Below are 13,434 nucleotides of genomic sequence, written 5' to 3'. Positions count from 1 at the left end.
GATACACTGTCAAGCCTTTCTTTCCTGGAAAGATTTCTACTGAAGGACTTTTTTATTTTACATGAGAGGAACTGCCAAAGCCATATCAAGAAGTGGAAATGTTTCATGATAAGCTCTCATGCAAATGCTCATGTTTAATAAGTGTTCCTTTGTTTGAAACACACAACAGGGTCCAGTGCTACACAATGTTTTCAAAAACTATGTGCACAATGTGGAGGGTGAACACTCAATAATGAACCACTAAGAAATAAGATTTAATGCTATTAAACATTTTTGATGTGACTATTTTGTATGGAAATAATTGCATGCATGGTGCAGCTATTGTTAATGCCATGCAGCTTTCTTCATAAGAGGATCTGTTCAAGACAACTCATGCAGTTTGACCACATGGTTTCCGAACAAATGTTTGATGAGATTATATTTGGTAAAGCTTTATTTTAAATGCCTGTACTTTCCAAATAATTTCCTAGTGTGTCAGAAAAATAAATTAAATAAATAGTTGTTGATAGGCTTAAAGGCTCATTGGAATGCATGTAGTTTGTGATCTGCTCTCTTAAACTCGTTACAAGGAGTGCAAGTTGTTAAAAAACACTTGGTTCCATTGTAAAATTGGTTCTAAATAATACATGGCTTGATGCAAGTAGATATTAAGAACTTTAAGTCTTAATACATGCCTGTCCCCCTCAAATGTGTCTGATCTACACTACTCTTCCTCCAGCCCATGTGCTCCAGCCCAGGAGGTGGCGGTATTTTATACTGTAAAACATTGGACGTCAACACCCGAAAGTGAGAGAAAAGTGAAGTCGCAGAGGTTGAAGATTCGTTGATTGGCTATTTTAAGCAGGCAAATTTGCCGGCGTGGTAAGCAGCCACGCACATTGGAGCCCCCCCCCCCCCCTCTTCCCGTACGCTGCTTAGCCTTCCCGCTTCTGCGCAGCTCAACTCGGTCAAAGCTATCTAGCCTGCCCCCTGTGTCTATTTGTCTCTTGTGAGCAGCATGTCTGATTACGGCGGTCTGCCGACAAACGGAGTCGGCGCTGGGATGAAAAACGACGCTTTTGCTGATGCAGTACAACGAGCCAGACAGGTAATAAAGTACTTTGTTACAAGATAAAACAGACGGCGAGCTAACGTTAGTTAGCTGGTGGGAAACTGCGGCTAGCTTAATTACCCGTGACGTTAGCTTAAGGTAACAAGCTAGCTGCCGACCTAGCTAGTAGCATTGCCATTCATTTGTCTAACACACTCGCCAGATTTGGTAGTCGGTTGAAATTTTTGCGGGCTACACTGAGCAGCGACAGGAAGGTAAGTCCCACTTTCGTGTATAGTTAAATAAAACGACCCGTCATTGCCACCGGGATCATTGTGTTAACGTTAAATGGACGAACGTTAGCTAGCTACTTAAGCTAACGTGAGCTCTGTTTGTTAGCTACTCTTAACAGTTAACGCTTTAGTTAACGGTAATTTGATCACGCAGATTCAGCCTCCATGTGTTAAACGCCATTTTAGAAGAATTGAATTATTAACAACATTGTAATGGCACTATGATTTTAACCAAATAAGGTCAGATTAGCTTTTAATATTGTACTGATAATTAGCAATAAACGGACAAAAGGGTGCTATTAGGTGATTAGCTAGCTAGCGTTGAATGACTGCGATTTTATTTAGTTCGCGGTCAGTGGCGAAAGTGTGAATGCAACGTTAGCTACTTTTACTGGTCTTTGTAGTTATCAAGGTAAGGGCTGCAAGTGATGTTGGTTTGCTTTGTTGATTTCATCCTTAGTCTATCGTGTTCTATACTCGGTTAGTCAAACAGCCACAAACCCTAAGATATTCAATTAACAGCCATAGAAAACAGAGGAAAAACAATTAGAACATTTTAGAAGCTCAAATTTGAGTTTGGCATTTTTGCCGGTTTTGCTTTATTTTTACCTAGCAAAACAATCTAAAAGGTTGCATATTTTTGTCTACAGATACATTGTTTTATCAAATCAAAGTGCTGTGAAGGTTTTGTTGGTGTAATGTTTGTTTCATTTTAGTTGCTGTTTTTATTTATGTCGAAATGATAATGTGAGAGAGATGGACTTTAAAAATGAAAATTCAAAATAGATACAGCAGAGATGAGCATTTCCTGACATTTAATTCATAGTATGTGGCAAGCACCAACCAACTAGATCCTACACTTCCAATAACGCAATTCGGTCCCTCCATGCCTGCTAAATGCTATCTTTCAAATTCCACAACCACAACAAAGACTTTCTGTTCTAAATTTGTGGTCTTCAGACCCAGATGTCAACATCAGTGTAGTCGTCCTACTGAGTAAATCGACCTTCATGTGTCTGTGCAGTGTCACTTTAAATGAGATGATCTGTCTTTAGTCACTATGTTAGGGTGTATTGCAAACATTTAACCCACTCTGTATGTCTTTCTAGATTGCAGCTAAAATCGGTGGAGACGGTGTTCCCTCAGTGAGCAACAACGGAGGAGCTGAGAACTATCCATTTACAGCACAGAAACGATCCCTGGAAGAAGCAGGTGAAAAATCAGCACTAACGGGCAGTTTCTCTGCATTTGTTAGTCCACATATTAGACTCACTTTTTCTTTTGTTTTCAGATGAACCCGATGCCAAGAAGGTAGCATCACAGAGTGAAATTGATTCTGCATTGTGTACGTTAAATCACTCATTGATCCTATTCCAAACACTCGCTTGGTTCAGTTTCCAACTGCTCACCACATTTTCCTTCTCTTAACAGCTATTGGAGCTCAGCTGGCTGCCCTGTCGCAACAAAGGTATGTTAAGGTTTTTTTGTGCTTCTTTTACATTGGCAGTTTTGGTGCTTGCGGGTATGACTTAGAGATCATCAAGATCCTTTACATTTCCTTGTTTTCTAAACTTGTCTGCAGTGCCAGACCCTCTACAATGACAGAAGAGTTCAGGGTGCCTGATGGAATGGTCGGTCTCAGTAAGTACATGCACATACTAAAGTACATGCACATACTAAACATCGGAAGGTTGGTGGTTGGATCCCCGCCCCTGCAGTCATTGTCGAAGTGTCCTTGGGCAAGACACTGAACCCCGAGTTGCCCCCGGTGCTGCGCACCGGAGTGTGAATGTGTGTGAACGTTTATCTGATGAGCAGGTGGCACCTTGTACGGCAGCCCCGGCCACAGTGTATGAATGTGTTTGAATGGTGAATGTTCCCTGTAGATGTAAAAGCGCTTTGAGCAGTTGTTAAGACTGGAAAAGCGCTATATAAATACAGCACATTTACATTTACATTTAAACCATATGCATGGCTGTGTTACTTGTTTAAACTCCAATCTAAATATCTTTGCTGTTGTCCCTAAAGTCATTGGCCGAGGAGGTGAACAGATTAACAAAATACAGCAGGATTCTGGCTGCAAGGTCCAGATTGCGCACGGTGAGATATGTGCAATTTTGTCAAGTAAACAAAATATAATGCGCACACACACACACACATTTTTCTAAAGTTATTTTTTCTTCATTCACTCACAGACAGTGCCGGCCTTCCAGATAGAAGTGTTTCTCTGACAGGGTCACCAGATGCCATACAGTAAGTTGGTTTTCCCATCTAAAACAGTATATTTCTTTAAAAAAAAAAAAAATAAGAATCTCAATTTGCAACTACTCAACTCTCGAACTCGGTTTGGTGTTTGATGTCCCTAGCATCAAGCAGCAACTCAAAGGAGAAGATATAACGTTATGAAACTTTACTGGCTTACATCCCAAACAGCTAATCAAAGCTGAGACTGTACGATAATAGATAAATGAGTCGGGATAACATATTACATGCTTTAAATTCCTTATCGATAGCTGTGCAGTGTTCTGACCAGCCTAGATGCAGGTAATGCAACATTCATTACCACGAGAGACTTGACTGGGACACACACTCAGACTTGTAAGCATCTCTGGTTCAGGTCACACTATTCTTACGTAATACAGGCATTACAAGAAGCTCCAGCTGCGCCTACAGTAATGCCAGTCTTGAGCGGCTGCAGAGTATTGAGCAGGCAATGCTTTGAACAATACTTTGCTTTGGTTTAATTTTGCACACTTTAAAGTTTAAATAGATGCGTAGCATCTCCTTACAAAAAGCAAGGAGATGTTCTCGTAATACTCATTCCATGGCTCCTAACATTTAATTTCTTTGTCTGGCATGTTGAAACACCTTTGTTCCCCGAGGTGACCCTTTCATTATTAACAGTGGTGGCTTGCCTAATCAGACTACACATTATGTATTAAAGTTTAGTTTTAGCTTAAAAAAATAAGATTATATAAATCTTCGAACAATTTCCTGTTTGCTTGTGCAATGGTAACGGTTAGCATATTGGGACTTTTCTAACAAAGTTTTGCCTCTAAGGCAGCACTTCCTCTCAGGAAGGTACACGCTGTCCTTTGCAAATATTGTCAACGTTAAACCCTAACTATAGTCCTTAATGTAATCTTAATCATTCCTACCCCATAAATAAAAAAAATTAAAATAACACTAAAATGAAAAAACTAACCTATTTTTTCCACTTAAAGAGCAAAACTATGTAATGTGCAGTGTGTCTACAACTAATGACAGCCTGTAAACTACTGGCAACACATTCCCCAGACTCTGAAACCCAGCGTAACGTTAATATAAAGTGCTCATATTGTGCTTTTTGGCTTTTTCCCCTATTGTTATCTTTTTGTGTGCATGTTATAGGTTTACAAAGTGAACAGAAAAGTCTAACAGAAAACACTGTTCACAAACTGGTCCAAACAGCTCTTTTGTAGTCCAGCCTTTACCTCTGTGACGAGCATGCGTCACTTTGTAACACACGTTATAATGCTCGCCTAGCTGCTAGTGACACGCCCTCATACTCTGCTTCTGACTGGCTAGTAGTCCTTACCTAGGTACAGCACATGTGCGACTCCCAACAAAGATGAAACAGAAATTAGATGCCTCACTTTGTAGCTAAAACGGAGAGCTCAACACACAGGGTGAAAAAAGGAGCTGCAGCAATGTGCAGTACAACACAAATATGTCAACTTTTTTTTCTTTTCTTTTTTTTTATAAAACCATGTAAACCTATTCTGAAAATCTCTAAATACAATTATGAACCTGAAAATAAGCACTTTAATAAAACTGTAGTGTTATATGATCAACAATGAACCGGTAACTGTAACGTTAATTAACGTGGTGGCAGCCAGCGGGACGTCAATACTTATCCAACGTTAAATCCCCCGAAAACAAAAGCACATTCATCTTTTCATAACATGTAGCGGACGACAGGAGTTTATCTCTACAGGTTGTAGCTGAAGCAAGCTAATGTTAGACGGCCACTGCTGAGCTAAACATGTTTGCTACCTATCAGAATAGGTTTTCAGGTGCCTGATTAAAATTGTGTGAAGTTTTTAAAGCCAAAGCATCTGATGAATGGCACAGCAGCTGCCAATGTGGTCAACATGTATGTTGTCCTCATGTGTAGCTGCAGCACACATACCTGATGTTGCGTAGGTAGCGTATAGGTTACACAGGGAGGAGAATAACATTCAACTCATCGTTTCCAAAATGTAAGATTTGTTCACGAGTCCGCATCTAGAATCTGAAGTCTTGAGTACAAGTCTGAAGTCAAGTCCCCATCTCTGACCTGACCTCCTTGGTAGTAGGGTTGCCACGGTGAAGGAAGTTTAGAGTGAATAATGTTATTTATTAACTATATTGCTTTAATGCCACGTTAGTCTTGTGTTTAATGGTTTTCATCACTTTCTTTTCATTTGAATTTGCCTCCAGGAGAGCCAGGGCACTTATAGATGACATAGTGTCAAGAGGTCATGAAACAACCAATGGACAGTCAGGTTCCATGCAGGAGATGATTATTCCTGCAGGCAAGGCAGGCCTCATTATAGGCAAAGGAGGAGAGACTATCAAACAGCTACAGGTGAGAATCACTGGTTATCATCATAAAAACTACATAATGACTTGATTCAGTGTCTCTGCTGTACACATATTAGACTGAAAATAGTTATTAGTAAAAAATAAAAATGCTGTGCTACTTTGTAAAAGTGCACTGCAGTAAAGGGTGTTACATGCTCAAGTTGAATAAGGTGAATTTGTCGTGTAATCAATGTAACATTACTTTTCTGTGAAATCCTAGGAGCGGGCTGGAGTTAAAATGATTCTTATTCAAGATGGATCCCAGCCACCCAATGTAGATAAACCCCTACGCATCATTGGAGACCCATACAAAGTGCAGGTACAGTGGAAATAGTTTGGGCTAAGTGGAAGATGTTTTAAGTCCCTTTTTACCCTTCATATCGTGCCTTTTGTTGCTTTTTTCTTTTTTAGCAAGCAAAGGAGATGGTTAATGAGATCCTACGAGACAGGGAGCATGCAGGCTTTGGAGACAGGAGTGAATATGGATCCAGGATGGGTGGTGGAGGAGGAGGTGGTGGTGGTGGCGGCGGCGGCATCGAAGTAAGTAATCTGTGTGTAACAAAAGTTAGTCGTAACTTTGCTCTTTATTTTTCTTTAGAGACCTGAAAACAAGACAAACGAGACAAAATTGCTTTAAATTAACCAACATAAATGTTTGGTAAATAGGTGAGACCCAACCGCTTAGAGCAGTTAACACCATGTTTTTGTTGTAATTTTACAGATAGCTGTGCCCCGCCACTCTGTGGGAGTTGTAATTGGCCGAAGTGGGGAGATGATCAAGAAGATCCAAAGCGATGCTGGAGTGAAGATACAGTTTAAACCAGGTGAGCTTTCCAAACCTTTTGTGAACAATTTAAACTGCACCAGATGTCATTACATGTTGTACTTTTTTCTGTCTTTCTCCTTGGACTGCTAAATTGTGTGTGTACAAACTCCATAAAATGCTATGGATTTTTAAAGAAAGAAGGTTGTATTTGTTTGGCAGTTTAGTTCCAATATAACCAATCTATGTGCAGCATCCCTTACTGCACCTTAACTGTGCTGTCATTACGTCTTTAACACTTTCAGCTAAGATAGTTGATGCCTTTTTGTTTTCAGTCCCTGTACAAACCCCCTACCAATAAACCTGTCTGTCCTTTTGTCATCCCTCACAGATGATGGTTCAAGTCCTGATAAAATAGCCCATATTACAGGCCCACCCGACCAGTGTGAGCATGCTGCATCAATCATCACTGACCTGCTACAGAGCATCCGTGCACGAGAGGAGGGTGGGCAGGGGGTAGGTGGTGTTAATTATGTGTTGACAGAACGCAGTAACGGTGCTTTGCTGTGGAACAGTGAAACCTAATATAAGGCTTGTTTCCTCCACAGGGTCCCCCAGGTCCTGGTGCAGGGATGTCACCTGGTGGGCGTGGACGAGGTAGAGGCCAGGGGAACTGGGGTCCTCCGGGAGGGGAGATGACCTTCTCCATTCCTGCGCACAAATGTGGGCTTGTCATTGGCAGAGGAGGAGAGAATGTCAAGTCTATCAACCAACAGACCGGTGCATTTGTGGAGATATCTCGTCAGCCACCGCCAAACGGTGACCCTAACTTCAAACTGTTCATCATCCGTGGGTCCCCACAGCAGATTGACCACGCAAAGCAGCTTATAGAAGAGAAGATAGAGGTATGTTCTAGTGACTCAGCGCAGGGAAGGAATAGCCAGTCCAAACAGCTGTCAACAGTTAACTCTGATGTTCTTTCCTATTTCCAGGCTCCCTTGTGTCCATTGGGCGGGGGTCCTGGTCCTGGTCAAGGAGGCCCAGGTGGGCCAATGGGTCCCTATAATCCCAACCCTTATAATGCAGGGCCTCCTGGGGGTGCTCCCCAGTAAGTACAACCCACAAGAATTATGAATTTTCCTACAGAGGAGACAATTTGTGTTTAAACAAACCTGTTCTTCTCTGCAGTGGAGCAGCGCCTGGCGGCCCCCAGTTCTGTCAACAGGGTTGGGGAAGTAACTACCAGCAGTGGCAAGCCCCAGGTCCCCATGACCCAAGTGAGTCCTAATTTCCTGCACTGACTTCCATTCTTCCCAGACATTCTGTTTCTGTACTTGACCTAAAAGTTATTTTTATGTTGTCAATTTAGAAGTATATAAATGTATTTCATTAACTAATGTATCCTGTTTAGGTAAGGCAGCAGCAGCAGACCAGAACGCCGCATGGGCAGCCTACTATGCACAATATTATGGCCAACAGCCAGGGGGGGCCATGGCAGGCCAAAATCCAGGAGCCCCTGCAGCAGTAGCACCAGGGGACCAGAGCCAAGCAGCGCAGGCCCCTGGGGGGCAGCCAGACTACACCAAAGCTTGGGAGGAGTACTATAAGAAGATGGGCATGAGTAAGTGGGGTCTAAGACAGTTTTACATATCTGGGTAAACTAAAAGGTTCTGTCAGGTCAGAACTGATGTCTGTTGTATACTGTCCAATGAAATGAGTACTTTGCTCTGTGTGCATCCAGTACAAAATGTGTATGTTGTTTTTCCAGCCCAGCCAGCTGGAGGGGCTGCAGCTGCTCCAGGTGCGGCAGCACCAGCACCAGCAGCTGCAGGAGGAGCTGCAGCTGGAGGTCAGCAGGACTACAGTGCAGCCTGGGCTGAGTACTACAGACAGCAAGCTGTCTACTATGGACAGCCAGGGCAGGCGCCTGGACAGGCAGCTGGTCCACAACAGGGACAACAGGTAGCACATCTATGACCAGCATCCAAAATTAACCTTTTAAGCTGAAAACAATTGCCTGCCAAGAACGCATTCACAGGCCAAAATTTTGGAATACCCATTGTTACAGAAATGTTTCCCCAACTGTTTTTTGTGCCTTTTTTTTAGATTTAGAATAAGATACTGTGATATCAATATAAAGTGCTGATGTTGTTTTGGTTTTTTAAATTTCTTTACAAAGCAAAGATAAAAATTCTACATTTAAATTTGGTCTGTGATGTCTCATTTCAGGCCCAGTAAACGATCGGCTCAGTCTGTTGGAAGGTTGCGATGGCTCTCTGGACTTGTTTTTTCTATCAAGAAGTTTCCTTTTTGGCTTTAACAAGACAAGACCATGGTTTACTCATCAACCCAGACATTTTCTATTCCAACTTTGTTTTTTAAAGTCAAAATTAAAGAGAAAGGGAACATATTTTGCCCATGCATTGAACAAAGCACTAACGGGTTACTATTCAGTTTTGCCCATTCACCTCACCTTGCTCAATTTTTTTTTTTTTTTTAAATGTGAAATAATAAGCGTCTTTTGTTTGTAAGCTAGCACAACACCATCTCAACACTGACTCACATTAAAATAGTTTTTCCCCTTCAATTTCCTGAGGGTAAAAAACTGTCTAGCAGTATTTTGAATATATTCAGAAATTATGTTTGTAAGAAAAGAAATGCAACATTTTTGGTCTTGTTTCTTTTTCTGGTACTTTTTAAACTTTTTTTTTTTTTTTTTTAAACATTCCCAGTGTTTTGTTGCAGGTGCATCTCTCCCTGCCATCATGATTTATTTTTAATTTTATTCATTGTAATTATTTTTCCTTAAGGTGGTCGTGTGTGTCTGTCTACAGAGTATGCTACTGAACAGAAAAACGTGTGTACTTGGGCTGTAATAAGGCACAAACTGTCCTACCGAATGTAGGTTGGTTTATATTTGTGTACGTGCTTGACTGCCCTTATTTTAATTTCTTTCTTGTTGGACTTTTTTTTTTTTTTTCAATAGGTTCCGTTAAGGTTTTTTTTTTTTTTTTCTTTTTTAGATGTTATTTTTTACAGCTTGTTTTTAAATACTTAAAATAAAACATTCAAATTACCAGTTTCTTTCTTGTTTGTTCATGACTATCATTCCGTTTGAAAGTTTGCTGTTCCCCTTTTTTAGACCAAATGCTAAAGTTGTATTTGATGAAACGCCCTGTTTGCCTAAGTCTAAATGTGATTTATCACGCTGGAAGTGACCCTGGTAACGTACATTAATTGGTTTTTATTTTTTTTTATTTTATTGGGATAAACCCCTTGATATGTATCATCTCGTTTTCGAAGGTGTCCCATTGGATCTTATTGTAGTGGCCTCTTGCAGGCTGTCACCGGTACTGTGCCCATGGTTTTGCCAGACCTTGTTTTTGATGGATGTATCCATCAGCGAGTGAAGGGCAGTCTCGTGCAGCCTGTGGACCAATCGCGACAGTTCTGACTGCAGCAAGGGACAACAGTTCAGTGGGAGATGGCGCCCAGCTCGAAATCCGAAAAGGACGATAGCAAACAGAAAGCTAAAAGAAAACACAAAAACCATGTCGTGAAGCTTCTCATGCGTGGGAAGGTAGGCATGAATCCACAAAATGTGTGATATAAAAACATGAAAGAAGAGGTCCAGAAATAATGTAAGACTGCTCTGGTGCAAGCCTTGTTTTCATGAGCTTCTAGGGCTAACTGCTAACCAGCTCGGTAGCTAACATCTAATGGCAGGCAGGTTGCTAATTAGCCAATGCTAAAAAGTGTGAAAGTACCAGTTTCCCCTGCTTTTTAGCAATATCCCTCGGTATTTGTCTCTCGGTTTGGTTTGCTAACGTGCTCATAGACATGTGAATGTAAATGAACTGTTGGCGTGCTAGCTAAGTCAACGGTAAACACCTTTTTATATTGTAATTGTAGCTCAAGCGGCGTTAGCGTCAGCTAAACCACCGGAACAACTTGCATTGCCCCGTAAAAATGCAACTTCAACCTTCGGAAATAACTATAATAACGTAGCGATTTTACGGTGTAGACATATGTGTTCGACCTTTTGAAATACTTTGAGGTGTGTTAATGTGCAGGTCATTAAGGGAAGCCGAAAATCCTGTATAAAATGTTTTTTATCCAGTATCATCGCCACCGACAAGGCTAAACCGCTATTACTGCAATTTCCATATAAATACACACATTTCTATGCTTCATATTGTACAATGTATGTGTTTGTTACATGGTGTATATCTGAATCCACTCTCTTGCCTGTTCTGCAGCTTTCAGGACAGTTTTCTCAACGCCTGTTCAGGAAGCTGCCACCTCGAGTGTGTGTCCCTTTAAAGAACATTGTCAGCGAGGAGTTCCTGAGAGCAGGGTCAGAGTGTGTTTACAAATGGGTTTGTTTTCATTAAGCCAATTGTCCATTCAGTGGACTGCATTTAGAGCTGGGCAGTATATTGATGTATCAATATTGTAATATGAGACTAGAGATCGTATTCAATTTTGGATATTGTAGGATGGCATGTGTTCTTTTCCTGGTTTTAAAGTCTGCATAACAGTAAAGTTATGTCATTTTCTAAACTTATCAGACTGTTGTATTATTTGCCTTTACCCACGTAGTCATTGTATCCACATTACTGGTGATTATTTATCAAAAATCTCATTGTGTAAATATTGTTTTGAAAGCACCAATAGTCAACTCTACAATACCGTTGCAGTATCAATATTGAGATATTTGGTCAAACATTTTGTGATATTTGATTTCTCCATATCACCCAGCTCTAACTGCAGTGCATGGTGTGTAGCTCCCTGAGAGCATTTCAAATCAAACGGTGTGTGAATTAGGATGGCTGATGTCCAATTATTGATCCTGCTAGTAGGGATGCACTGATACAACTGGTCCTCTCCCAATACGATTATCTCAGTACGTGTCCAATACCAATGCTTTCTTTTTTTTAAAATTTAAATTGGCATACCTCACTGTGAGGAACTCATTCAGATCATTTTTATGCAAGCTAACATTAGGCCAGGGAGTGCTTGTGCAATTAAAACTGTGTTGGCTGCCCCTCGTGCATGAATGTCACTGATAGTGGAAACATTTACTTTTATAAAGGACATTGACTAAGATACTGTATTTAGTATGGATCTGTTATGTCATGGCCAATACCTGTTCTGCTTTGTAAGGTAAGTGCCAATACTAATCTGACATATTGGATTGGTACATCCCTAACTTCTCATGACCAAAACATTCAGGGTGAGGATTGACCATGTGTAATATTGTTCTAGCCGAGTCATGTATTACATTGGTGCATCACTTGTTTTTGTTCCAGACATGTGTTTCTTGGCTTTACCAAATGTGGCCGCTATGTTCTGTCCTACACCAGCGACTGTGGAGAAGATGATGATTTCTCTTTCTATACCTACCATCTTTATTGGTGGGAGTTCAACCTGCACAGTAGACTTAAACAGGTATGCATTCACTAGAAACGTAATGTGTTTTTTCCAGAAGATTTATATGCAAGCAGACATGGACTAATTTTATGTGATACCATGTCCTCCTGCGAAAGTTAAAACTGAAGAGCTTTAATAAGTCAACTTAATGTATAGCTGTCCTTTTCTTTGTCTAATGTCTGTTTTTCTTCTTCAGGTCCATCACGTACGTCTGTTTGCAGGAGAGGAAATCTACAGCGACCTGTACCTGACTGTGTGTGAGTGGCCAAATGACCACTCAAAAATTGTCATCTTTGGCTTCAAGTAAGGAATGATAAACACGTTGATGAACAACAATATGGAGCTGATTCATATTAAGCTTGAACTATGTTACTGCAGTGTGTATTTAATGACAAATAATGTATGTGTCCATGTGTGGTTCTACCTGCCAGTACACGCAGTTCAAGCTCCGTTCTGATGAACTTAATGATGAGTGATGAAAACAACAGAGACATCTACATCACTATTGCTTCCATGCCTCCTCCTAAACCTTGCTCTTATTGCTGCCCAGTTCCCTCAGCCACTACCATACGCACAGGTAAACACACACACACACACACACACACAGACTCCTTTACTGTTCTCACTGCCTCCGTCTCTCTGTTTCTCGTCCAACTTCCTCCTTTTCTCTCCATAGGAAGTGGTGACTGTCTGGAGCATGGCTATGTGCTGAACAGCAGGTACCAGGTGGTCTACCCATTCCCCACTTTCCAACCAGCTTTCCAGCTGAAGAAGGACCAGGTCATCCTGTTAAACACTAGCTACTCTCTGGTGGCCTGCGGCATCTCACTCTGCCCAGGTAACGCATACACAAACAGCAGCATTGTCACATTTCTTTATCCTTGTCTGTCTTTTTATGCCTAAAATCAGACATTGCAGTGCATTTTAAACCATTATATGTTAGACTTTTTTCTATATAGGATGGACTACACACAAGTCAGAATTAGCTATTTAGAGAAAGAACTACATTTGGTGGGAGGAGGGAACAATGTCACACCAGGTCAACAAAGGTCAGAAAATGTGGCCAAAATACCAAATTAGTTTCACTGTGTAACACTGATAAAGACCAGTTGTTATTTATTTTTAGGTTAGTTTTGGGGCATATTCAGCCTTTATTTTGAGAGGACAGCAGAAGAAATAAAAGGGTAGAGAGAGGGTGAAACGACATTCAGCAAAAGGCGAACTGCATCAAGAGTAGGCAAGGCAAGGCAAGGCAGCTTTATTTGTATAGCACATTTCAGCAACAGGGCAATTCAAAGTGCTTTACACAA

General features: G+C 41.0%; 3 protein-coding genes across 5 annotated transcripts in view; 2 read left to right on the top strand and 1 right to left on the bottom strand.

Moving 5' to 3' along the window:
• The first annotated feature begins 609 nt into the window (after positions 1–609).
• On the top strand, positions 610–9,340 carry khsrp (KH-type splicing regulatory protein). Of its 2 annotated transcripts, XM_034895728.1 has the most exons (18): positions 611–1,087; positions 2,433–2,535; positions 2,615–2,668; positions 2,755–2,791; positions 2,906–2,964; positions 3,352–3,423; positions 3,519–3,576; positions 5,785–5,932; positions 6,149–6,247; positions 6,340–6,468; positions 6,650–6,752; positions 7,083–7,207; positions 7,300–7,596; positions 7,684–7,799; positions 7,880–7,968; positions 8,103–8,312; positions 8,460–8,653; positions 8,921–9,340. In XM_034895728.1, exons 1-18 carry the CDS (start codon positions 998–1,000, stop codon positions 8,927–8,929), a joined length of 1,992 nt encoding a protein of 663 aa, XP_034751619.1. In that variant the 5' UTR covers positions 611–997; the 3' UTR covers positions 8,930–9,340. The 2 variants fall into 2 exon arrangements, with proteins under 2 accessions (XP_034751624.1, XP_034751619.1); XM_034895733.1 differs by lacking the exon at positions 2,615–2,668 and having other exon boundaries at positions 610–1,087.
• A 676-nt stretch (positions 9,341–10,016) lies between these two features.
• The window catches only part of dcaf15 (DDB1 and CUL4 associated factor 15), an 8,260-nt gene continuing 4,842 nt past the window's right edge, over positions 10,017–13,434 (top strand). For both annotated transcript variants that reach the window (XM_034895751.1, XM_034895744.1), the window contains exons 1-6: positions 10,017–10,271; positions 10,951–11,048; positions 12,004–12,142; positions 12,321–12,427; positions 12,556–12,701; positions 12,801–12,962. In XM_034895751.1, coding sequence (XP_034751642.1) covers positions 10,176–10,271; positions 10,951–11,048; positions 12,004–12,142; positions 12,321–12,427; positions 12,556–12,701; positions 12,801–12,962 — 748 coding nt within the window. In that variant the 5' untranslated portion in view covers positions 10,017–10,175. The remainder of the gene's footprint in view (positions 10,272–10,950; positions 11,049–12,003; positions 12,143–12,320; positions 12,428–12,555; positions 12,702–12,800; positions 12,963–13,434) is intronic.
• The window catches only part of rfx1b (regulatory factor X, 1b (influences HLA class II expression)), a 19,506-nt gene continuing 18,792 nt past the window's right edge, over positions 12,721–13,434 (bottom strand). The window contains exon 19 of the transcript XR_004659819.1: positions 12,721–12,735. The gene's annotated coding sequence lies outside the window, so the exon portion shown is untranslated. The remainder of the gene's footprint in view (positions 12,736–13,434) is intronic.

The sequence above is a fragment of the Etheostoma cragini genome, chromosome 2 (assembly GCF_013103735.1).
Source record: "Etheostoma cragini isolate CJK2018 chromosome 2, CSU_Ecrag_1.0, whole genome shotgun sequence".
Taxonomy (NCBI): domain Eukaryota; kingdom Metazoa; phylum Chordata; class Actinopteri; order Perciformes; family Percidae; genus Etheostoma; species Etheostoma cragini.
This window is presented reverse-complemented; position numbering and strand designations above follow the sequence as displayed.

Coding starts and splice junctions, on each gene's coding strand:
- khsrp (XM_034895728.1), top strand. CDS start 998: ATGTCTGATTACGGCGGTCTGCCGACAAACGGAGTCGGCGCTGGGATG. Junction 2,536..2,614: donor ACGATCCCTGGAAGAAGCAG/GTGAAAAATCAG, acceptor TTTTGTTTTCAG/ATGAACCCGATGCCAAGAAG. Junction 6,469..6,649: donor GTGGCGGCGGCGGCATCGAA/GTAAGTAATCTG, acceptor GTAATTTTACAG/ATAGCTGTGCCCCGCCACTC.